The sequence below is a fragment of the Drosophila yakuba genome, unplaced genomic scaffold, assembly GCF_016746365.2.
Source record: "Drosophila yakuba strain Tai18E2 unplaced genomic scaffold, Prin_Dyak_Tai18E2_2.1 Segkk50_quiver_pilon_scaf, whole genome shotgun sequence".
In the NCBI taxonomy this organism is placed as follows: Eukaryota; Metazoa; Arthropoda; class Insecta; order Diptera; family Drosophilidae; genus Drosophila; species Drosophila yakuba.
In genome coordinates this window covers 1,448,790-1,475,776 of record NW_025048817.1, presented here as the reverse complement: position 1 = coordinate 1,475,776, position 26,987 = coordinate 1,448,790, and the positions used below count along the sequence as shown (strand labels likewise).

The following is a 26,987-nucleotide window of genomic DNA, read 5'->3' as shown; positions in this document are numbered from 1 at the left end:
AAAAAGTACAGAACTATAACCAGAAATATGTTGACGCTAAACGACTAGAAGCAAATAAATACAAATTAGGAGACTACGTTGTGGTCAAGAATTTTGATTCAACAGTTGGAGCGCCTAGGAAATTATTAACCAAATATAAAGGCCCCTATGAAATCGCCAAAGTACTAGATAATGTATTGTATTAAAGATGTGGAAGGTTTTCAGTTGACACAAAAACCATACGGTGGAATATGGGCGGCTCATAATATTAAACCATGGCTTCGAGAAAAGAATTCGGTATCAAATAATAAAAATGCAGATAAGGAAAATGGTAAAGAAAAACAAAAGTCTAAAGTAAATGTAAAGAAGAAAACCAAACCAAATGTAAAAACCACTAAAATAAGTAACGAAAATGTAATGATTACAAGAAGATCTTAATTATCAGGATGGCCGAGCTGTGGTAGTAGTAGTAGTAGTAGTAGTAATAGCAATATTAAAATGTAAGAACTAATTAAAGAGTCGCGAATGTAAACAGTATACAAATTATGAAGTTGGGTGTTCCCGCGTTGATCCAGAGACTTCTCTCACGGTCTGTAGCGGTGGTTAGACGTTCGCGTCTGTAGAGTCTTCTTCTGAAGATTACGTTGGAGGGCTTGACTTCGCCCCCTTACGGTTATTGACTAGCCTTGTGGCGTAGCAATGTAGATAATAAATACAATTATTATTTGCGGCTGTAAGCCGGAGCACGTTCTGATTTATTTGGATACAAAACTGAGACTGAAGAGACTAACAGCAATGCATCGCGCCACCAAGACGAGTCGGCAAAGCCGACTCAGCATGCACTGCAGCGTGAAGCAACACTCCGAATAAGAAATGTCAGCTTGCCGTTGCCGGACGTTCTTTGCGCAGAGCGCTGAACTCAATTTTGGCGCGTCAGCATTCTTTATATAGAGCTACTTAGTTGCTATGAGTTATTATGTTATGAGTTGTTAACTACTCCCCCCTCAAGTTCATGACCGTCCTTGGTCATGTTGAATGTGTCAATGGTACGCTGAATCTTCATGGAGGCTCTTCTCCTTAATGTCAGATAAAGTGCGAAGGAGCCAATTAAACCAATGTTTAGGATCACACCAGCTACGAACCAGAGTTTAGGCGAACCTTCAGATTCCACGTCATCCTTAAAGCTTTGGATGGAGAGTAGGTTCTCGTTATTCATCCGGTGTAGCAGAGGGATGCTGAGCACGGGGTCGTGCCCGACGATGTTAAGTAATGGGGAGCGCACAATGCCTGGCTGCTTGCTTAATGCTTTCCGTAGGTTTACGAACTCGGAGCCATTGATGGTCGCCGTTCTCTCGAAGGTCATCAGGTGGGTTTCCTCGACCAGTATTTCTGGGCTGCCATCGGTGCTAACGCGAACTGATGCTTCGTTGATAATCACAACGCCGTCATCTACGGGAGTTACTTCCTGCAAGTGGCTGTGTTGAGTGTGGCATTGGGCTCCGCTTCCTGCGTGGAGTGAGCATGCACAAGATTCGCGCCGAGACCGCTCGCAGAACGTGAAGTGTGTGGTATCTGTGCATCCTGTCCTCGTCGAGGCGTAAAATGATGTGTTGGTGAGATACAGGGTAAACGGCGACTTTCTTGCAACTGAACTTGACTCTGGGATAGGCAATTAAAACATTAATGCTGTTCTCGGACTGGTGGACTCTAATCTTGGATGCTTCTATTAAGCTGACGATAGGGGTGTCCTGTTCTACAAGACACTTCAAGTCGGCATGGTCAAGAATCGTGGGATTTACAATGTTTGATTTGGCCAAAGTAATAGTGAGAATTAAATTTTGAATTTCAGTAGAAAGCATCCTATTTCTTGCCAATAACGCTTCATATAGATGGGGAGTGTCAACCAAGTCGCTTTTACGGGCACTGATCACCTTATTGATGGTGTCAGTTAACTTGTTAATCTGTTTCTGGGTTTCGGAATTTATGGTTATCTGCCGGGAATTAGACTCAACTAGTTTAGCCTCTGTGATCTTTATCTTTAGAAGGTCCGTGGCATCGGGAGTACCCGCCACTACCTTTAAAGCTGTACCAAGGAAATCTAGACTCCTACTCCTGGCAATCCTATGATGGACCTTAAGGACGGACAACAAAGTTCTAAGATGGTCCGTATCGACCTCTAGTAACTTACGCATATGCGATTGGGGAAAAGACTCGGATAATTTTTCTGTCTCGAATTCGGACAAGTTGCTTGAGTGCTTTAAGAGGTCACGCTGTTCAAAAACCAGCACATCATCATCTACGACAGGGATGTAGTTGGCATGCGAAACGTCGGTAATCCGTGCATTCGCTAGTGCCAGTGTAATGAACATCGTGAGGGTGAACCTGGAATTTAGATACAGGGTGAGACTGTAGTGCTCGGGCTTTCTTAAACTAACCTACTAACTAACTGCAAGGGGAATGCCTACTTAAGGTTGTCCTTGTGGAACACCCTCCCCTTAATAAGAACAGACATTCCTAGGTCTGCTTGCACTTTTTGTTCCGTGCATAACGGGGTTAGTTTATTTCCTAACCTCTTGCTATTCTTTACAAACACGTGTTCTCCTACCTCAAACACACGGTTTTGACGGGAAGGGTTGCATCTTCCGACGCTTTCTTGCTGAGCCTTAGCTAATCTTGACTTGATTTCCAGGCAGCGCTCGTGGGCCCCTGAGTGAAGAACCGCAATTGGTCTCTCACGAGTAACTGAGTGCACGGTTTTGTTGTATTCCACCATGGCTCTCAAGATTAGCTCTACTGTGTCATTTGTCTTTTTGTCCAACTTCAGGCATCTGGGCATTTCTGCCAAGGTGCTTTGGAATCGTTCAAATTGGCCATTGGACACGCTGTGCAGAGGAGGCGCGTTCACAATGTCGATGCCGTAGTTGTTTTTGAGCAATGACCTGATTGTCTCTGAGTTGAATGCGGGCTCATTGTCGCAATAGATTGTTTTGATGTTGGGGAAAAGGTTAATAATCTGCAATAGGGGGCCTGTGATGTCCACTATTGTCCTAGATGTAACCGGTTGCACTACTGCAAACTTAGAGAATTTGTCAATGCACGTCGAGAACAGCTTCCTGTCGGTTGAAAATATGTCAATGTTCACCATTTCGCCAGTAAAACTGGGGATGGGCGTTTCCCCGAGCTCTTGCTTCTTCGGGTGCCTGTCGTAGTTTGCTTGGGTACATACCCTTCCTTTGTCATGCTGCCCATTTTTGGAAAATAGTAGTCTCAAAGGACTTGTTTGATATTTTCCTGCGCGGCTCTGTGTGCACGGTTGTGCTCTGCATTGACAATTTCATACTGTTCGTTTTTATCAGTTATATCTGACACGACATTCTTGCAGTGACGGAATTGAGTGGCTGGGAAATGGGTATGAGCTCGTGTTGGAAGCTTGCCAGTGTAGCAAGTCGCAATGAATAGCATTCACGACGTCAGGGTTAACGACTTCTTTGAGAGTTTTTAACAGGTGACTCTTGTCAGTAACTGATCACGATGCGAGTTTTGTTTCGGAACAGCACTAGGCTTCGCTTAAGCGGGAAACGTGCTGCCTCCAGAATGATTTGGTTCCTAAAGCAATTTAAAGGTTTATCTGTGGTTTCGACCGTGTAGGTCAGGGACAGCTCACTGTGAGTAGTCGCAGCGTCTGACTGGGGTTCGTTAGGCATTAAGGCATTAAGATTTTGCCTGGACAGGGCATCTGCCACTAAATTTTTCTTGCCAGGTTTGTAGAAAACCTTGGCATTGTGTTGGTCTATATAGGATTTCCATCTTTTAATCTTAGCGTTCGTGTTTTTGTCGGCAACAGCGAACGTGAGAGGCTGGTGGTCGGTGAATATGTTGATTTCCCTAGAGCCGTATTGAAAGTTTTGTAGTTTACCTAAGGCCCATACAATGACTAGCAATTCCCTTTCGTTTGTGGCATAATTTTGCTCAGCCTGTCGGGATATCATGGTGATTGGCTTTTGAAAGTCGGGGTACTTGAATATGACATCCTCTGATGCCAGAATGTTACGAAGCCTTTGAAATGCGCTGCGTTGAGTTTCATTAAACTTAACAAAAATCTTCTTAGACATATGCCTACTCACCGAACCGTTTTCCCCTTTCAGGATGTCAGTTATCGGACGAGCTATGGCTGCAAAGTCTTTAATGAAGACTGTGTAATAGCTGGCCAAAACCGAGGAACGATCTAACACTGTAGACACTTTTGGGTTCAGGATATTCCTGAATGGCCATTACCTTTTCTGGGTCGGACTTAGTCCCATCCTTGCTTACGATGAAGCCGAGGTACTCAACACTTTCTTTAAAGAATTTTGTCTTTTCCTGGCTCACCCTCATATTCGCCTCGATCAGGCATTTCAGCACAGTATCGATGTGGCGGACATGGTCGGACTAGTTTTCTGAGAAAATTATGACGTCATCTACATAGACGTAACATATTTTCCCGATTTGCTCTCTCAGCACATCGTTTTCGAAGGCGTCGGTTCCCTTTTTGTCAACAACCCATGTCGGGCTGTTATAGAGAGACCTTGAGGGCCTGATAATGCCGTCTTTCAGCAGTTGTTTGACCTCGTTGTTCACAAAAGCCGGAGACACCCATTAGATTTGGGTACGCTCTTGAGTACACCGGTTCATTATCAACTGTCCGAATTGTGGCAGTGACAGCGGTGTTAAAAGGAAGAGCTTCATTTGTCGTGAAGAAAGCTGTCTTCCTCCTTATTATTGTGTCCTTGAACTTCTTTTTAACGGAGTCAGGTACAACAATATCGTTTACATCAGTGAAATTTACTCTGGGGCAGCTGAAATAGTGAAGCCTTTCACCGATGCCCTGGTATCTAGGGAGTCCTCTGCAAGGTTGAGTTTTACCCCGGCCTGTGTTTACAGGTCCAAGCCTATGATAGCGTCGAACGCATTGAGAGAATCCAAAAGAAAAAATGGGGAGGTGTGCTTAAAGACTTTCATCAAGCATTTGTGTTGGATTTCGGTGGAGCCGTGTATTGAGCTCACCGAGAAAAGGCTGGCGACCGACTTTACATTAGGCCCGTAAAGGAGCTGAAAAATGTAGTTTTTTGCCGCGCCGGTATCGATTAGCATCTTTAAGGTTCTCCCAGCCAGCCGTCGTTCAATGAACGGCAACCGGGAGCGACCCCTAAAAAATTCAACGAGTCGTCACTGGGAGCGTACTCATTTTCGCTGTCGATTTCCTGGACTGCAGCCTTTGCTGCCTTTTCATACTCTTCTTTGGTCTCTTTTTGCTTAGGAGCCTCTTGGACAACGTTGTTAAGACGTTGTCGTCTCGGTCCTGTCAAGCGTTCTGAGGAATTTCTCCTCTTAAACGCGTTCGATTCATTAGGATGATTCTGATTATATTCAGTGCGATGCCTGAATCTGGATGAGGATGAATCGACCTCCATAGGCTGGGGCGCTTGCGCCTGAGTGTCCTTGTTGGTTTGTCCGTTGTTTTCCTGTCGTTTCATGAAGTGGGGATTTCTGTCCTGTCCCTGTTCTTCTTTTTTTGATTTCCCCTGGAAATGGCTTTTGCCGTTTGCGCCGAATGCGTTCGCTCCCCTACGGCCTTGGCGTAGGAGTTAGCAAACATGCTTCTCTCTATGCTTGCCTCTGCTTTTCTATCTAAAGCCAGTGCAGATGGCAAATCTTTTGGTTGGGCCGGGAAGACCACAGCTCTAAGGGCCTTTTTGAGCCCTGAAATAAAAGCAAGCAGGGCGTCGGCTCTGACCTCAGCGTTAAGCAGGCCAGCACCCTCTTGTTCATGCGTCAGTACGATTTTGTTTGTGACAAGAGTTAGCTTCTTTTCAACTTCATCGCAGTATTGCATTATTGGTAGGTACGTTATTAAGACTCCTTGCCTAACCATTTCCAATCCTTGCCTCAACAGGCGTAAGGATGTTTTGTCCGAGTAAGTGCAGTCTAATCTGGCCAACACGGCATCGAAGTTCAATACCGCATAATGGGATACGAGTAAAGGTCCGGCTGCGCAACGGATTTTATTCCTTAATATGGCAATAGCCTGATAATGGGCACTGCTGCCATTGTATGGTTTGAAAAGCTCGTAGGCGTATATGGCCGATTGCCTCCAGGCCACATTCTCGTCTTGGGTACCGGAGAACTCCGGTACAGACTTTATTATGTCAAAGGGAATTTCACACCTAACATCGGGGTTCGACCTTAATACTTCTGTAATTATGTGCCCAACTCATTGGTTGTTGGTTGGCACACTACAAATATACTGTTGCCGAGCACAATTGATGGGCTAAGTGATTGTGGCAAGAAAAAGTATGCAATAAAATTATACCAAAGTATGCAATAATTATTTATTGGGTATGCAAAAATTATTTATTTGTTAAAAGTATGCAATAATATTTTGATAAAAGGTATGCAATGGTTTATATTAAAAGGGGTATGCAATGAAAATTTTTGGTTTTACAAAAGTATGCAACACTTATTTTTATATAAGGTATGCAATAAGAATTTGCTCTGCCAAAGCTCTGCCAAAATCGGCTACCTCCAGCAACCGTTTTTCCGTTCTAGCTCAGGATGAGATGGAAATTTGACAACTTAGCTGCCGCTCATACTGAAACCGTAGCCCAGACTCAAGCTGCCTCAAATCCAACCTCCCGGACAGATCAGTCACAAACAACCAACAATCCGTTGAAGACAAAAAGGCCTTCTCCAATATGTGTGCGTTCCTGTAATAATATTGATGCCCTTGACCAAGCTTTGTGTGCAGTTATCAGCCTGTTTTCGTATTCTTTCAAAATGTCCAGATCTGGCGTAACAAGAATACTTACTACCGACCCTGCAGCCTATAGGGCAGCCGTCAAAGTACTAACTGATAACAACTGTCAGTTCTGGCATCACCAACTCGATGAGGAAAAACCTTTTCGTCTAGTAGTTCGAAAAATCAACCCAACTGTTGGTACAGAGCGAGTTAAAAATGCCTTTATCGACTATGGACATGAAATATTAAATATTCATTGCCCAAGAAAGCCAGACTGGTCAAATGCATCTCCTGGTCAGGATACTCTTGAAGACATACGTACACGACAAGCATGCTTCTTCGTTAATCTCAAGAAGGCTAATAACATGGATACTTTAAAAATTTCAAAAATTGGCCCCCACAATGTTATAGTGGAAAGGGCCAGAAAAAATATGGAGCTTGTACAATGTTTTAGGTGTCAAGATTTTGGGCACACGAAAAATTATTGTTTAAAGCGCCCAGTCTGTGAAAAATGTGGTGGTGAGCACCCTACCAACCACAAGGACTGCAACATTATCTCACCAGAGGCCTGTAAATGTGCTAACTGTGGGGAAGATCACCCAGCTAGCTATAAAGGATGCAAAGTTCGACAGCAAAAAATTAAGGCTCTTAAACCAGAACCACGTTTCCCACCACTTACAACAGCCAATGAGCACTTGTCCTCCATCCGTCAAAACTTCAGCGCTGCTCCTGCAAGAGACAGGTTTTCTCAAGCACAAGGTATTCAAAGAGTGCCTACGATTGCTGACATTCTCAGAGAGCCACGAAATGACTCGCAGATCCCTCTGATGACAACTAGAAACCTTGGACGTACTCAACATGTTCCTCAGAGAGATTTGCCAACTAATTATTCAAATTCATCAGAACATCTACCTGTTAACGCTAACAGAATAAATAAACTTGAAGATGCTTTGGTTAGCCTCTCCCCAAAAGTTGAACAGCTTTCCACATTGTTTGCCCAATCGGCTGAATCCATTAACTCCTTGAGCATCTTGATCACCAAACACTAAGCTAACATGATGCAGCAGGATATTCGCCTCGGATTATGGAACGCAGGGGGAATCGAGAGAAGCACAAATGAGCTTCATCTTTTCCTCTCTGCCAATCGCATAGATGTTATGCTCATTACAGAAACTCATCAAGGTCAAAGACGAATCTACATTCCAGGTTTTGTCTGCCACAAAGTTGATCATCCCTTGGGTGGTCGTCAGGGAGGAGCTGCCATCTTGGTCAGACATGATTTGGAGCACCACAAATTGGACGAAGCATCATCTACAAACATTCAGCTTGTCCAAATTCGTCTATTAACATCAACTGGACCTATCACAGTGGCTGCAGCTTATCTTCCCCCCAGGATGGGCTGGACGGCTATTCACGTTGAAATTATGCTTCAACGATTGGGTAGCAAATTTATCCTTGAAGGTGATTTTAATGCAAAGCATCCATGGTGGGGAAACCAAAGAACATGCACGCGTGGTAAACGACTACATGAAGCTATATGTAGTACCACATACCAAATACTAGCTACTGGAAATCCGAGCTTTTACTCCTATAACACGCAATTAAATCCCTCAGCCCTGGACTTTTTTGTGACAAATGGTATAGCACAAAACAGAACATCTGTGGAGAATATCTACGAGCTGTCATCAGACCATATTCCGGCCACACTGTTTGAAGCACCTCAACATAGCCAGACTAGGACGCGTTTTCTCCCCCCTGGCGCTAACATTAAAAAGTTTCAAAATGAGCTCGAAAAGTCCGTCTTCCTTAATTTAGAAATCAACTCGACTGAGGATGTTGATCACGGTATTGACGTTTTAATGGCCAAAATTAAAACTGCCGGAATTGTCGCTGCTCCCTCTAATGCGCATCGCCCACACGCTCGTCCTTCTAGCCTATCATCTGCTGCTGCTGCGCTACTAAACCTTAAGAGAAGAGTAAGAAGAGAATTCGTGCGAACAAGGAACCCTAGAGTAGATAGGATCTTCAAACGGCTGGCGAATCGTTTGCATAAAGTCTTGGCTGTTGACAAGCAAAATGAGAACGATAACCACTAAGGACCTCCTGTTTATCACACTGAACTTTAACTGCTGCCTAAGACTCAGCTATTTCCCAAAGGCCTTGCAAAATGTCACCCTTGTGCACAAAGCATTCCACAAATATCTTGGACTGGTTTTGGATCGACACCACACATTTAGCCGCCACACTACCATGGTCAAGCAGGCTTTGATCTAAAAAGCTAGACGAATGGACTGGCTACTCAGACAGCGTAAACTCTCGCTACCCAATAAAGTGAGGATATACAAAAATATCCTTGCTCCAGTCTGGATGTATGGTATCCAAATCTATGGGATAACTGCCAAGTCCCATTTGGCGAAAATTCGCGTAACACAAGCAATGATTTTGCGTAGGCTTTCAAATTCGCCGTGGTATCTGAGGACAAGGAACATTGAACGTGACCTGAAAGTTACTCCCATTGGCGACGCTATTAATAAAATATCTGAAAGATACGGAAATCGGCTCCGATGCCCACGTGTCTACCCCACGTGTCCCTGTACATCGTCGCAGAAGAGGTCCACTGAGGAGATTCCCCATTGATCTCACATATCGAAAAATATCATAAAATAATTCTATAGGAAATAAAAATAAAATTAGTTATAAGATACAATAAATGTTAGATTAAGCGCCCCATTTTGTAATTAATTTGATCAAGCTGTCTATAGTTATAATGGTAGCAATAAGCAAATTTAAAATCCAATTAATAAATAGATATCAATAAAAAAAAAAAAAATGCCGAAAATGTGCAATGCTTTTGAAACTGATTTACACAAAGCACAACTATTACGTGGCCAGTTAAACGAATTCTATATTTTATGAGATTTCTTGAGTCGTGTCGAAGAAGTCAAATGTAAATCTTACCCTGTTAAATCAGTTGTTGAGTTCGAATTGTAGCTGGGCGCCAATTATGAAGTTGGGTGTTCCCGTGTTGATCCAGAGACTGTTCTCACGGTCGGTAGCGGTGGTTAGACGTTCGCGTCTGTAGAGTCTTCTTCTAAAGATTACGTTGGAGGGCTTGACTTCGCCCCCTTAGGTTTATTGACTAGCCTTGTGGCGTAGCAATGTAGATAATAAATACAATTTATATTTGCGGCTGTAAGCCGGAGTACGTTCTGATTTATTTGGATACACAACTGAGACTGAAGAGACTAACAGCAATGCATCGCGCCACCAAGACGAGTCGGCAAAGCCGACTCAGCATTCCTTGCAGCGTGAAGCAACACTCCGAATAAGAAATGTCAGCTTTCCGTTGCCGGACGTTCTTTGCGCAGAGCGCTGAACTCAATTTTGGCGCGTCAGCATTCTTTATATAGAGCTACTTAGTTGCTATGAGTTAATCTGTTATGAGTTGTTAACTTACACACACTTGCTGAATAAATGAAGAGTCAGTCATCGCTGAACTGTCACAGAGAGCACACTAAATATATAATATTATATTTCACAGATTATCTTAGACTTTTGAAAAAAGATTATAATTTTGTAGATGTTTGCGTTTCTTCGGTAATCAAGTGCGATAATTGGTTGATTGTAAAAGGCAACTGTTTTATGTAAGGAAAGGGAAGGATAGATAACTAGGATCCATAAATTTAGGACCTCCCACCCTAAGAACAATGGCTACGCGTCATGAAAATTGTATTTCCTGACATAAGATCGATTTTCTAAAACGGTTTTTTTTTTGTAGCCACCTTCCCTACACCTCGTGGTGTAGTGGATAGCGCAACTTCCTGCTAACCACGGGATCTTGGGTTCAAACCCCACCCATGACGAGAGTATGGCCACACAAAAACTTCCTCTCTGAAATGCTTTTCTAACTTGTAGAAAGTATTCTTCCACATAATAAATGACTATTACAAAAAAAAGTTTCCTGTGTTTCAGATGGTTGATCTGGACTGCAGCGTTATTACTGCAAAAGAAAATTTAACAAAATGCATATGAAAGATGGCTGCCACATTTTGAAAAACTTTTGTATGTGTAAAATGAAATATTAAAGTTCAGACATGTATCTAAATAAATTCAAACGAGAGAGAACGCTATAGTCGGGTTCTGACGATCTGACACTACTCAGCTAGTGAAAGTGCGAAAAGAAATTACAACACTGACCGCTTTTGGCGGTTTGTGGGCGTTAGAGTGGGCGTGGCAAAAAGTTTTTCTGCAGATCGATAGAAATTTACAATTCTAATAAGAAAATAAAAAAATATCAAAACATTTTTCAAATGTGTGGGCGTGGCAGTTTTGGGCGGTTTGTGGGCGTTAGGGTGGGCGTGGCAACATGAATCGACAAACTTGCGATGCGTCTATGTCTCTGGAGTCTGTATACTTAAACTCAATTTTGTAGCTTTTATAGTTCCTGAGATCTTGACGTTCATACGGACGGACCGCATTCTATCTTGTTTAAAAATATTTCCGGCCTTTTTTTGAGGCAAACCGTAGAGTGTCCCCCTTAAAAGGAAGGTAAGTGGCTTTGCCATTTTGCCACTCATTTGGAAAATTGAAGGTGCGTTTTTTAGAAAAAATGGGAGTGTAAAGTCATATTTGGCATTGTTGGCGGAAAGAGCTCTATTTTTAATGTCCAAAGTTTTATGTGGGATTTGGTGGAATCCACTAATATAATAGCTTGTTGTTTCCCAATTGGGGTGGCACTTCGTTGATGTCCTTGTTAAGTTTACGGTAGTCAATGACCATCCGAAATTTGTTATGTCCTGAAGCGTCTATTTTTTGGGGACGACCCACGCTGGAGGATTATACGGAGATCGTGAAGGCGAATTATTTCGTTATCCAATAATTCTTCTATTTGTTTACTAACTTCGTCTTCGTCACGGAAAACTGATAAAATTTTAAGTAGACGGGGTAGTCTGTTGAAGTTCTAATTTCAGCTTCCACTCTTGTAGCGTAAGTGAGTTTTTCATTCGGGTCGTCAAAAAGTCTGCTTCCGTTCTTTATTCAATTGTTCTACTCCTAATACTATTTTTCTTTCATGGGTATGGTTGTCTTTCCTTTAATTACCATAAACCCCAGTGGTACTAATTGCAAATTTTTAAAACTGTCCCAACACAATATTGCGTCAAACGATCTTAATGTGGGGAGAAGGTAGAAAGTCAAAGAGTCCTTGAAGAGTTGTTGTAGGGGGGCGTCGTCCTCCGGAGATAAGTCGATGCAAGCTTGTCGATATCGGAAAATTTCCCAACGCGCAGAGTGAAAGTTGAAAATAACCACCACCGGAAATAAGTACGGAGAAGCGGGGGCGTCTTGGTCATGAGTTGTTTATTCCGGTGCATACATGAGACTAAATGTAGCTAACAACTAGAGCGGCGCTCTTACCCGCTTTACATTGCTAAAGCGGGCTCGGGTGATCGACGGCGGCCGACCGCGGAGCTTGGAGAGCGCGAGCTCGGATGAGAGCGTAATGGCGGACAAGAGGGGCGAGCGCATACGAGAGCAAAAGCCCCTCAGTGGCCCCTCACATTAACAAAGAGATTTAATTTAATTTGTTTGGTTTTTTATAATTTCTTTCGGATCCTGTATCTATTGGTATTTCGATTATTTTTTCACCTCCCAATTTACACCTAACATAAGGTAGAGAGGTGTTTATTCTTGCGTCTCTATGTGGTTGAGGTACTCTTCCCAGCTCTCGTCTGGATTGCCTTCTTTCTTGTATTTAGCCGTAACTTATTCATACTCAGTTTCGGTCGTGTAAACGCCCGTTGCTTCTCGATCGTCTTCCCTTGGGAAAACTGTAGCGGTTTGAATATTGAATGTCCTTTTTTTTTCTATTGGATTGGTCGTTTGAAAAGGTGGTCTTTTCCCCAATTCATAATATGAATACATAATTGAACCTTCCTGATCGAATGCTATGATCCACTCCCATTGGTTCGGGTCGTCGATGTGGCTAGGGTGCGAAGGAACGACTCGGACTCCACGACTGTTCTTAAAGTTAATATTATGTGATCTACCTGTGGCGTGTCCAGTACGATAGGTATGGTTTTATAGTTTAAGACACAAATGGAGCGCAGACGGCAAATCTGAGGGCTCCTTGATACCAGGCAGTCGATTCAAATCGCCTCGCAATCCGCGTATAAAGGTATAAAAGGCTTTGTCTCTGTAGGACTTTGACATGACCATTTCTGCTTCTTACCGATTGTTGACCACTCTGAATTATGGTAGTCATTTGGTATTCGAGATTACCAAGGTCTCGCTTGTCAGTGAAATGAAGTGTTAGGCATCTCGAGATGGCCTCCCGATGGAACATGTGAATTATGGTAGTCATTTGGTATTAGAGAGTATCAAGGTCTCGCTTGTCAGCGAAATTAGGTATCTCGAGATGGCCCCCCGATGGAACATTGTAGGACTCAAGAGCAGTATCTGTTCCCAAAATATTATTCCGTATGGTGTGTAGTATACTGAAATATTTGGGTGTGCCTATCTGACCTGTGTAGGCCTCTAGTATCTATTTACTCTTTTTTTACAGGAACAAAATTCTGATGGGTTGCGGGTCTAGTCTCTGGTTACAGAGTGTGTGAAGTTCGCTAGTGTTGTGGTCAAACGTTGAATCACTGCCTACTATTGAACGCTATAGTCGAGTTCCCGACTATCTGATACCCGTTACTCAGCTAGTGAAAGTGCGAAGGAGGTCTTCAACACTGACAGTTTTTGGCGGTTTTTTTGCAAATCGATAGAAATTTACAAGACCAATACAGAAATGAAAAAATATCAAAACATTTTTCAAAAGTGTGGGCGTGGCAATTTGGGCGGTTTGTGGGCGTTAGAGTGGGCGTGGCAACATGAATCGACAAACTTGCGCTGCTTCTATGTTCCTGCAGTCTGTATGCTTAATATCAACTTTGTAGCTTTTGTAGTTCTTGAGATTTCGACGTTCATACGGACGGACAGACGGACAGACGGACGGACAGACGGACATGGCCAAGTCGACTCGGCTGTTGTTCCTGATCAAGAATATATATAATTTATATGGTCGGAAACGCTTCCTTCTGCCTGTTACATACTTTTCAACGAATCTAGTATACCCTTTTACTCTACGAGTAACGGGTATAATAACTAATTTTTATTTATTAGATTTATATTTTTCTTCTTATATTGCTTGCTCATTAATTTGTTTTCTTTAATTAACTCTTTTTGATGACAACGGATCGCATGCATGGAATATCGCAATCGACAGGTAATAGACTTTAAAAGGGTTGAATCCAAAAAATTATTCAAATCGGTTTAGTATTTTAGAAGTTACTCGTGTTCAAAGTTAAACCTTTTTTGGGTTGGAAAAAATGCAGGTATTTTTTGTAGAAAATTTGAATTTTGCAGTCGATTTTTAGATAAAATATGTATATCTCGGTAAAACCAAGTTAGAATAAATGTATAATATTCTTTGAAAGTGCAGGAATACCTAATTTACCGAAGTAGTAATTTTCACATATTTTTCAACTTTGATGGAGTTGGGTTTGGAGTATGAGCTGTTGTTATGTTGTTGTTATATGTTCTTAAGCGCAGTCGCTGCGCAGTACGAAATTGTATGACGGGCATACACTTACATTTTTCCTGTATTACCGACTTGTTTCTCTATCCCTGACTTTGTAATGATTTTAAATGAATGTATAATGATTAACTATTCTTCAAAAATATTAAATTAGTTAAAATTAAATGATTATTATTAATTATTTGTAAAAAAAAAAAGTAAAAATAGATGAAATTAAAAAATAAATAAATAAATTTTTCTTTACAATTTATTTATTTTTCGTTTTTAAAACATATTTGTAAAAAACAAAAAAATTAAAAATAGATGAAAAAATTACAAAAAAAAAAAATATTTTTTTTTTACAATTTACTTATTTTTCGTTTGTACCATGTACCATATGTATGTACCATATCAGCAGAAAACAGATGAAAAGTAATTGTCGAAATGGGATAAAAATTGAAAAACTTCCTCCAAAAACATTAATTTTCGAGTATAAAATCTAACATTTATCACACCATATTGTATGACCACTTAATCAAAAAGTACCAAAATTACCTTTCATTAAAAAAAATTATGAAAATATCTCAACTGGTTCAAGAGTTATGATTTTTGTAACCCAAAAGTATCTAAGGCGCCACTGTGCGGCATCGCGCGAAGTTATTCAGTTGTTTTAGCTGTTACGTTTTTTCGGAAGATTATTATACCCGTTACTCGTAGAGTAAATGGGTATACTAGATTCGTTGAAAAGTATGTAGACGCTAGAAGGAAGCGTTTCCGACCATATAAAGTATATATATTCTTGATCAGGACCAATAGCCGAGTCGATCTGGCCATGTCTGTCTGCCCGTTCGTATGAATGTCGAGATATTAGGAACCCTAAAAGCTAGAAAGATTTCGCATGCAGACTCCAGTGATATATACGCAGCGCAATTCATGTTGCCACGCCCACTCTAACGTCCACAAACCGACAAAAACGGCCACGCCCACACTTTTGAAATATTTTAATATTATTTCACATTTATGTTACTTTTGTACATTTTTTCTCGATTTTGCACAAACCACCAAAAACTGTCAGTGTGTAAATTACTCCTTTGTACTTCCACTAGCTGACGGACGGGTATCAGATAGTCGGGGAACTCGACTATAGCGGTTTCTCTTGTTTTTGAGACTAATCTGCTTAAATCAATTCTACCCTACCGAAAGCTTCAATTTTGAAGAGACAGCGGCAGCGAGGTCGGCAGCGCAGCTGAAGTTAGTGGTGTGATCGCTTGCCGTTCAAATTCTTACCAATTCGCCTTGCTGAAGGAATGGTGCAGCCGCTAGGTAAGCAAACGCCGTTGTCGGGCCGCTGGGTGCATTCGCACCTATGTTGCTCGCATTTTGGTTTTATATTGCAAGTTTTGCGAAGTTAACTAGCAAATTAACTTAAGGTTACATATTCTTTCGCTTTTTCCCTTTTTCGCAGTCACGATGAGAAATGAGATATTCTGGAGAAACGGCAAAAAATTTTAGTGATATCATTCTGTAATTTTTCTTTCGTATTCGAATTTATTAATATAGTTCGAATTTCAGTAGTAGTTTTAGACTTAACTACTTGATGAATTGATAACGATTGACCTTCCGACACACCAACTTCTATGCTCTTTTCCTACTTCACAACTTGACTCTATCTACACAATCCCAATCTTGTGCTCTTCGTACGCCTTGCACTCGCTTTCTTGACGCTAGTCTCTACACTTTTAGAAAAGAGTACCTTAACTTTAATGGAAATTTTAGAAAATTCTTTCCTAGTTTAAAGTCCACCTATCCTAAAACAAAGACAAATTTTTCTTAATTTCATAAAAAAGGTCACTAGAATTAAAAAAGGCTCTCCTCATATTTAGGACAAATCACCATTAAATTAAGAACTTTTTTCTTAACTCCAGAAAATTCACCTTCAAAGAAGGCAGTATTATTTTTCCTTTTTTAAGGTTAATTTTTCTAAAATTGAGTGCAAGTGGGTAATGGGTCCTTTTTAGGTCTTTTTTTTTAATGTACAGGCGAAGCGTGATTTTTAGGGCGGTTTCGGGTCAGCATTTTTAGAGTGTACGGGCAACGTTTTTGGTCGTGTGTGTTTTTTTTATATATATATTGCCCGCGGAATTTTGTGTAAATCAATGATATTTTGTACCAAAATACCAGAGTTATACTTAATTATTATATCACTTTTTCCATTCGCTCAGTTTTTTTGTTTTTCCCATGTTTTTTTCCATTCGCTCAGTTTCTTTGTTTTTCCCATGTTTAACAAATTTATGAATGAAATACAAGTAGGTAGTAGCACGTTATCAAAAACAAATGTTCAATTGATCTAAAAAAAGACAACAATTTGATATTCTTTGAACAACAGATCAATGCGAATTAATTAAATTTGATGTCTAAGTACTTTTACCATCGTCAAAATACAAATTGAAAAGGTAAACGGCAAAACATACTTCTCGTGTGTAACTGTAATTGTATTCTGTGTTTTAACATCAATAGTTTTCCAATTATTTGACTGTACTATGAAAAGCATTGCACGACCGTTGCAAGCTAATGGTGTCCTTTAAAAGTGCAAGTAACAGATTTAATGTAAACTGACATTTTTATGTTTCTTACAATTAGTTAACTTCTATGGCAAAAAAGCATCTACTAAACATCTACTAAGCATCTAAAGTTTACACAAATTTTTTTAAAAATCTGTAATTTCGGTTTCCTAAACTGGTTTTCTCTTAATGCAAGCCCGAGTTATCGACAATAACATAGACAGACGTGACGGTATGTGACTAAATTGATTCGTGACCTTGAGCTAGGAGATATATACATTCTTTGGTAACGCTTTGCTCTACCGCTTATTTAATTTTTAACCAATCGAGATTACCCTCTCACTCTATACAATTGTTGCATTAAATAGAAAATAACAAAACCACCTGTCCAGTTTGCGTTCCAAAGGGGTATAGAGGGTCGGATGCTTAACTCTTAATAATTTAAAGTTAATGAGAGAATTATTGTTTAACTTACCGAAAATATGCGAGTGCTGACCCGTTTTTGGACTACAACAAATGAAATTTTGATGCGATTTCCACACACCATTTCAAATTGTGGAATTTCGTAATTCAGACAAGTATTAAGCTCTCCATCTCCAATTCCATCTCTGAAATATTATATAAAAATAAAATGAAGAAAAAATAAGTTTTAAAAACAAAGATTATTTTATCAAATTTTAATTTGTTTAAAATATTTACATGCTTTTTTTATGGCTTGAATTCGGCTTTTAGAATAAAAACCAGAGAGAGCGCTATAGTCGAATTCACCAACTATCTGATACCCGTTACTCAGTGAAAGTGCGAAGACCTTTTTTGGCGGTTTGTGGGCGTTAGAGTGGGCGTGGCAACATGAATCGACAAACTTGCGCTGCGTCTATGTCTCTGGAGTCTGTGTGCCTAATCTCAACTTTCTAGCTTTTATAGTTCGAGATCTCAGCGTTCATACGGACGGACAGACAGACGGACAGACAGACGGACACACCCTTATACTCTAAGAGTAACGGGTATAAATATAAGTAAGCTAAATAGCTGTACACAGAGAAACTTATAGGTACCGTAAATATCACTATACAACCTTATTGCAACCTTATATCGTGATACAATTGTATGATTTAGGCAAACTAATAAGAATTAATAGGATTATTTCAAGTGAAAAAATTTCGAAATAAGCCGGTAAAATTATTTCGGATTGTTAACCGTTAAAATATTGTTAAATTTTTTAGCACCGTTGAACAAAAACGTCCACAGGAACAATCGACATTTTAGTTAATTTGCATGATTGTACAATTTGATTGAAATTGAGTTGAAATTTTACTTTTCTAATAAAAATCAAAATAACATAATCAAAATATTTGAAAACATATTAAAAATTTACATGCGTGACAGTTTTAGTAGCCTTTACTATATCGCGAAATAAGTAATACTTTATTAGTGAACAATTAAAATACGGATTAACATTGATACATTTTAAGTAATACATTGTCGACTTGAACTTTAAAGGCACCAAGCACAAGAAAATTTGTATGCTATCAGGTACCTTTTCAAATAATTTGTAACGGCTAACTGATATACATATTTCTTAAGTATCAGAGATGGAGCGAACTTCATTTACGCTGTGTATGCACTTTTTTTTGATTCATGCATAACGCATGCGTTGGCTGTTTCAATGCCAATCAAATAAAGTCGTTGAATTCATTTATTTTTATACTCATATTCGTAATATACATATACTACATTCGTTGAAAACTATGTATAGGTAGAATTAAGTATTTTTGACTCAATAAGGTATGTAAAGGGTGTTCTTTTAGGAGGTATAAAACTTTAAATTGCAATAAAACAACGATGGAAAATTCCATTCACATAAATTTTATATCTGAAAGAAATTTCAGATTAAGCATGCAGATTCTAGTAACACCTAGATGACATCGAAAACGCTGTTGTAGAGATGCGAATCAAGTAACTTGTTTTTATGAAGATGAGAACTGATTTTACTCATTTGGTCGCCAAGCCAGACTCTGTTAAAAGACTTTGCAATATCAGGTTATAACCCACTTAATAATTCCTGATTTTCGAATGCCGTTTATATTTCTGTTGTTATTCTGTTGCTTTGCTCGATAAAGGCTCGGTAATATGCATATATCTCTGTAGCAAGTACACACTGTAAAAACCACAATATTTTGTTACACTTTATCTACGTAAATAGAAGGCCTGACCATAAATCTAATAGGCTCGTAAAATGTGTGTGAAGTGAAAGTGTCAGCGAATTCCCATAATCGGAGCACACAGGCGATGCATGCATATACAACTTTTGTCGCGCTCACGCTCTATGTATAAGTGAGTATAGATATGTTACACATAAGCAGCCACGACCGATTTATAAATACATTCAACAATTATTCTTCAAAGGGAGCAGAACCTTCTCTGGGCACTTAGACATGGGATTATGCGCACCAACGGGTATTCTTCGAAAAGTTTAGCTAGAGACGAGAGCAATCTTATTGGTCTGTACGAAACTGGTATCGTATGATCTCTTCCTTTCTTTAGTATCATCATGATTATAATTCTTTTTTAAGTTTTTGTAAAGTAGTCACCTCGTGTGATCCCGTTTAAGAATTCACTATAAGAATGCATTTTTTGCAAATGACAGGATTTTTTTTTTTTTTAATTGGATTATCTTTTTATTAATTGGATTTTAAATTTGCTTATTGCTACCATTATTACTATAGACAGCTTGATCAAATTGATTACAAAATGGGGCGCTTAATCTAACATTTATTATATCTTAGAACTAATTTTATTTTTATTTCCTATAGAATTATTTTATGATATTTTTCGATATGTGAGATCAATGGGGAATCTCCTCAGTGGACCTCTTCTGCGACGATGAACAGGGACACGTGGGGTAGATAAACAGCTCGCTGGTTGGTTAGGATGGCATCGGAGCCGATTTCCGTATCTTTCAGATATTTTATTAATAGCGTCGCCAATGGGAGTAACTTTCAGGTCACGTTCAATGTTCCTTGTCCTCAGATACCACGGCGAATTTGAAAGCCTACGCAAAATCATTGCTTGTGCTACGCGAATTTTCGCCAAATGGGACTTGGCAGTTATCCCATAGATTTGGATACCATACATCCAGACTGGAGCAAGGATATTTTTGTATATCCTCACTTTATTGGGTAGCGAGAGTTTACGCTGTCTGAGTAGCCAGTCCATTCGTCTAGCTTTTTAGATCAAAGCCTGCTTGACCATGGTAGTGTGGCGGCTAAATGTGTGGTGTCGATCCAAAACCAGTCCAAGATATTTGTGGAATGCTTTGTGCACAAGGGTGACATTTTGCAAGGCCTTTGGGAAATAGCTGAGTCTTAGGCAGCAGTTAAAGATCAGTGTGATAAACAGGAGGTCCTTAGTGGTTATCGTTCTCATTTTGCTTGTCAACAGCCAAGACTTTATGCAAACGATTCGCCAGCCGTTTGAAGATCCTATCTACTCTAGGGTCCCTTGTTCACACGAATTCTCTTCCTACTCTTCTCTTAAGGTTTAGTAGCGCAGCAGCAGCAGATGATAGGCTAGAAGGACGAGCGTGTGGGCGATGCGCATTAGAGGGAGCAGCGACAATTCCGGTAGTTTTAATTTTGGCCATTAAAACGTCAATACCGTGATCAACATCCTCAGTCGAGTTGATTTCTAAATTAAGCAAGACGGACTTTTCGAGCTCATTTTGAAACTTTTTAATGTTAGCGCCAGGGGGAAGAAAACGCGTCCTAGTCTGGATATGTTGAGGTGCTTCAAACAGTGTGGCCACAATCGGAATATGGTCTGATGACAGCTCGTAGATATTCTCCACAGATGTTCTGTTTTGTGCTATACCATTTGTCACAAAAAAGTCCAGGGCTTAGGGATTTAATTGCGTGTTATAGGAGTAAAAGCTCGGATTTCCAGTAGCTAGTATTTGGTATGTGGTACTACATATAGCTTCATGTAGTCGTTTACCACGCGTGCATGTTCTTTGGTTTCCCCACCATGGATGCTTTGCATTAAAATCACCTCCAAGGATAAATTTGCTACCCAATCGTTGAAGCATAATTTCAACGTGAATAGCCGTCCAGCCCATCCTGGGGGGAAGATAAGCTGCAGCCACTGTGATAGGTCCAGTTGATGTTAATAGACGAATTTGGACAAGCTGAATGTTTGTAGATGATGCTTCGTCCAATTTGTGGTGCTCCAAATCATGTCTGACCAAGATGGCAGCTCCTCCCTGACGACCACCCAAGGGATGATCAACTTTGTGGCAGACAAAACCTGGAATGTAGATTCGTCTTTGACCTTGATGAGTTTCTGTAATGAGCATAACATCTATGCGATTGGCAGAGAGGAAAAGATGAAGCTCATTTGTGCTTCTCTCGATTCCCCCTGCGTTCCATAATCCGAGGCGAATATCCTGCTGCATCATGTTAGCTTAGTGTTTGGTGATCAAGATGCTCAAGGAGTTAATGGATTCAGCCGATTGGGCAAACAATGTGGAAAGCTGTTCAACTTTTGGGGAGAGGCTAACCAAAGCATCTTCAAGTTTATTTATTCTGTTAGCGTTAACAGGTAGATGTTCTGATGAATTTGAATAATTAGTTGGCAAATCTCTCTGAGGAACATGTTGAGTACGTCCAAGGTTTCTAGTTGTCATCAGAGGGATCTGCGAGTCATTTCGTGGCTCTCTGAGAATGTCAGCAATCGTAGGCACTCTTTGAATACCTTGTGCTTGAGAAAACCTGTCTCTTGCAGGAGCAGCGCTGAAGTTTTGACGGATGGAGGACAAGTGCTCATTGGCTGTTGTAAGTGGTGGGAAACGTGGTTCTGGTTTAAGAGCCTTCATTTTTTGCTGTCGAACTTTGCATCCTTTATAGCTAGCTGGGTGATCCTCCCCACAGTTAGCACATTTACAGGCCTCTGGTGAGATAATGTTGCAGTCCTTGTGGTTGGTAGGGTGCTCACCACCACATTTTCCACAGACTGGGCGCTTTAAACAATTTTTCGTGTGCCCAAACGAGGAGAGCTTCAAAGCGAACGGTCGTGTTTTTTTTCTGCGCTCCGAATTTATTTTTGTTTTGCTAAATCCAGCGGTGGAATTTAACAAATTATTTAATAATTCAATTTCATTATCTGTGCTAGTTAAAGTGCCGTTCGTTTCGCGAGTGAATCTTTTGTGATATGTGCATTATTTTAATAAATTAATTCAATCTGTTCTCTTTCTGTCTTTGCGTTTTGTTTACTCTCTTTTTCGTGCGTTGTCCGTAGTGCTGTTTGGTGTTGTTTTTATACTTAACTGCACGGTGCACCCGCTCTCTCGCTCTCCTACACAAAATCTTAAAGTGCACACTGCGCTCTTGCGGTACATTTTCTGATTTTGTCCTCTGGTACAGTGGTCAAAACCCAATTAAACATGGAAACCAATGTTGTCTGCTTCCATAACAAATGCCGTCAGGTAATAAAGCCTGATCAGTCAAAAATGACCTGTTGGCTATGTGATAGAATGGTGCACACTAAGTGCGCTGGTTTTAACGGCCGAACAAGTGATGACCTAGCTAAAGGCCCTAATCTTAAATACTGTTGTGATGCTTGCCTAGGAGTTGCGAATGAAATGCAACTCTTTATGCGCCAAACTAAAGGTGGCTTGAAAGGACTGATCAGCAGTTTTGGCGTGGCTAGAGATAGTTTTCGTCGAGCTGACGATCTTCTTTCTGGGCTTGATTCACAATTTAATAGCCTCAAACTATTAGAAGAATCTCCAAAGCGCAAGAAAGCCGCTGGTGGTAGGCTGCCTGAGGGGAATGCCCCGCAACCTTCGGAAAGTGATCAACAGGATCAGTTGACGATCGCAGCAAACCCTCAAATGTTGCTTAGATCGGCAGCTAAAAAAGATTCGGTGCAATCCGATCAATGGGTTGTGGAGGGAGTCCAGACTGGGATTGCTACAGATTCCGCTATGTCTCAACCGGTGATTCCACCCGTCCCAAATTGTTTACCAACACAAAGGAATATTGAGTCCGGACTGCCGGTACAAGTTGGCACTTCAGAAATACAACCTGCAGTGCCAAAACCCCTCTCGGTGGTTCCACTAAAGAAACAAATTGTTGTTTCTCGGCTTTCCCCTGATCAAACATCATCTGATGTACTGTCTTATATACAAGACAAAACAAAAGCCGACAACATAAAAGTGGAAAAATTTAACTTTTCTTATGCTAGGGACATCTCATCTTTCAAGATAACTGTCCCAAATGAGCTATTCTCAACCATATGTTCTGGTGATTTTTGGCCGGAAAGTATGATTGTGAAAGAGTTTGAAGCTAAGATTAAAAATAGAAAAAAAGGGCCCGTGGGAATTAAACTTCCCACAAGTGGCCAGATCACTGCCCCATCCTCCTCTACTACTTCTACTTCTTCATCTTCAAAAAACTAAAATCTAGTCTCACTATCTGTTTTCAAAATGTAAGAGGCTTGTGTAGTAAGCTAACTAATTTGTATTCTAATAGTCTTTCCTTTGCATCCCATGTTATTGTGTTTACAGAGACTTGGTTAAAACCGGAGATACTTAACTCCGAAGTTCTCCCAGGTATGTAAACAGTATACAGGCATGATCGTCCCTCCAGGCGGGGAGGGGGAGTCCTAATTGCTGATAGGTCTACCCTCACGTCAGAGGAGGTACTTTTTGACGAGTTCCGGTAACATAGAATTCTTATGCGTAAAGCTGTCATTTTCTGATAACTATGTTTATATTACGTGGTCGTACATTCCGCCGTCTTCTGAATTTCCTGAATATATTAACCATTTGTCCGCTATCCAATCCGTTACAAACAGACTGTCCGATAGGGACCAACTAGTTGTCCTAGGTGACTTTAATATACCAGGCACTAAGTGGTCCACAGAGGTACAGTCAAATATTCTCCTGCCTATAGCACAGCATGACTTTATTGACGGCTTGCTTGACATATCGTTGTCGCAAGTTAATTATATTCAAAATTCTCTTGGTCGTTTATTGGATCTATGTTTTGTTTCAAGTCCTGAAAGTGTGTTTCTGACTAGAGAAGCACCTCTTAGTCAACCAGAAGATCCATACCATCCAACTTTCGAGGTGACAATTGACACAGGTACCGTAATAAAAGAGAGGCCAGATAAGTCAACCAAACGAATTCATTGTTTTCGTAAGGCAAACTTTCAGAGGTTAAATCTTTTTATATCTGGCTTTAATTGGTCCGCTCTATATTCTTGCAACATAATGGCCGATGCCATAGATATTTTTTATACTGCAATTAAATCATTTTTCAACTCTTGTGTTCCGATGTACTATCCGTCTACCTCTAACAAACCTTCTTGGTTTAATAAAGAGTTGACACATCTAAGAAATGTTAAGTCCAGACTTTATATAAAATTTAAAAATACCGGTTCTCAATCTATATTTTCTAAATATGTAAGTGCTCGGTTAAATTTTACCGTGCAATTCTCAGTGTTATAAGAATTATTTAAACCGTTGTAAGTTCCAGTTCGCACAGGATCCCAAACAGTTTTATAATTTCGTTAACACTAAGCGCAAAACAACTAGTTACCCTTCCTCGCTATTTTTTGAAAATACTTCGGTAACATCCGATCAGGCAATAGCCGATCTATTTGCCAAGTAATTTCAAACCACATATTCTACGTTACCTCATTCCAAACGACCTTACTCTTAAGCGGTATCAAAGTCAAATTTAATATTCTGTCCCACTTTAAACGAAAGCTCACTGCTTTATGATCTTTAGCGAGTTAAGCCTGTTTATTCGTCAGGTCCCGACGAAATTCCTGGCATAGACTCTGTGCGGAAGCCTTGTCTACTGAAAATGTTCAACTAATCTCTGGAATCTTCACAGTTCCTCCATATATGGAAGGAGTCCTTTGTGATTCCTCTCCAAAAAAAGGTAGCAAATAGCAGGCAAGCAATTACAGAGGAATCTCCAAATTGTCTGCTATCCCTAAGCTTTTTGAAAACTTTATCACTCCTCATTTGCACCACCTTTTTAGGTCTAGAATATCACCATGTCAGCATGGGTTCATGAAACACAGAGAAGCATTAAAGCATTCGACTCTGTTAATCATTCACTTTTAGTAATGAAACTTGATTTATTAGGTTTCCCTGTTGATCTCCCAACTTTAATTCTAAGTTATCTGAATGGCAGGACGCAACGGGTCCTCTTTCAAAATTCTCTTTCTTGTATTCTCCAAGTCACATCCGGTGTCCCACAAGGGAGCCACCTAGTTCCGCTCCTCTTTACCTTATTTATTAACGACCTTCCCTTAATAATAAATCATTCGCGTGTACTAATGTACGCTGATGATGTAAAATTATGCTTGCAATATAAGGACATTTCTCGCCATTTGGACTTAAAATCCGATCTAGATTGCTTTCAAACTTGGTGCCGTGATACCATATTAAACTCACCTGTTTGGAGTCCACAATATGAAGTTTACTCGGACCGCATCGAATCGGTTCAAAAGAACTTCTTACTTTTTGCCTTACGGCGCCTTAATTGGGATGCAAACCGTAGATTACCTCCTTATTCGAGTAGATTAGTGTTAATTAACTTACCCTCCTTAGCTAACCGTAGAACGATGCTTGGAACAGTCTTTATTTTTAACCTTATTCGTGGTGAAGTGGATAGTCCCGACTTGGTTAGTCGGCTTAACTTCACTGTTCCAAGCAGATTTACTAGAAATTACGTACCTTTAATTTTAAATCATTGTAGATCTAACTATGAGTTGCATGATCCCTACAGAGTATTATGTTCTGACTATAATAGATTCTATCCTATTATCTCTAATTCTGACTCTCTGCCGTTTTTAAAGCGATCAATACTAACATAATTAACGAATTCTTAGATATTACTACTAGCATACATATATTTCCTCGTCCTTTACTGTCTTCTATATCGCGTCTATCTTCCCGCGATTTGAGCCGTACGATACACGGCAGCGCCCCTCGGTCGGTTGGGCGGGGGGCCAATTTATGAAATTTTTAATGCATCCATGTTATTAGGAGCCTTCTTGAGATTAACGAAGAAGCATGCTTGTCGTGTACGTATGTCTTCAAGAGTATCCTGACTAGGAGATGCATTTGACCAGTCTGGCTTTCTTGGGCAATGAATATTTAATACTTCATGTCCATAGTCGATAAAGACATTTTTAACTCGCTCTGTACCAACAGTTGGGTTGATTTTTCGAACTACTAGACGAAAAGGTTTTTCCTCATCGAGATGGTGATGGCAGAACTGACAGTTGTTATCAGTTAGTACTTTGACGGCTGCCCTATAGGCTGCAGGGTCGGTAGTAAGTATTCTTGTTACGCCAGATCTGGACATTTTGAAAGAATACGAAAACAGGCTGATAACTGCACACAACGCTTGGTCGAGGGCATCAATATTATTACAGGAAGGCACACATTTTGGAAAAGGCCTTTTTGTCTTCAACGGATTGTTCTGACTGATCTGTCCCGGAGGTTGGATCTGAGGCAGCTTGAGTCGGTTTCAATATGAGCGGCAGCTAAGTTGTCAATTTCCATCTCATCCTGAGCTAGAACGGAAAAACGGTTGCTGGAGGTAGCCGATTTTGGCAGAGCTTTGGCGACAGGGACGGTCTGTGCCTTTCCTTTCTTGATCGTTTTAGTTACCGAATTGTGGTTCTTCTTCTTAGCTGGAGCCACCGATACATACGAGGGCTGAAAACGGCAAGAAATTGAATCTGAACTTTCATCAACTATCATGTTGCCGACTGAAGTAACTCCGCCAGTTAAGGATGTGGTAACGCTACTGGTTGTCATAGACGAAGCCAGCGTAAACGTAACAGTTGTGCAAGCGATAGTTGCAGTGGGGAATTTATTTGCTTCAGAAACTGACCACTTATGGTTAAATTCGTTTAATTGTTGAGTCCTAAGCTCTGCTGGAGTAGCGCCAGCTATTTGCTCAGTAACACTACAGTTAGCCTGTGGTCCAGAAAAATTAATATCTTCCATGGTTTTTGCAAGCTTAAACTTGTCAGCATTAGTTGTGAAATTGTTTGTTGAAATTCTCTTTATTGTGAATTTTCGCTT

At 40.4% G+C, this 26,987-nt stretch overlaps 1 protein-coding gene across 12 annotated transcripts in view; it reads right to left on the bottom strand.

The window, feature by feature from the left end:
* The window catches only part of LOC26535169 (protein argonaute-3), a 157,050-nt gene that overhangs the window by 69,697 nt on the left and 60,366 nt on the right, over positions 1-26,987 (bottom strand). For 11 of the 12 annotated variants that reach the window (XR_005562065.2, XM_039377347.2, XM_039377349.2 and 8 more), the window contains one exon: positions 17,352-17,484. Coding sequence is in view for 11 of the 12 variants with exons in the window: in XM_039377347.2 (XP_039233281.1) it covers positions 17,352-17,484 (133 nt within the window). In the remaining variant the exon portion in view is untranslated. Of the gene's footprint in view, positions 1-2,256; positions 2,362-17,351; positions 17,485-26,987 lie in introns of those variants that run through there. The other variant, XM_039377352.2, reaches the window with a different exon arrangement.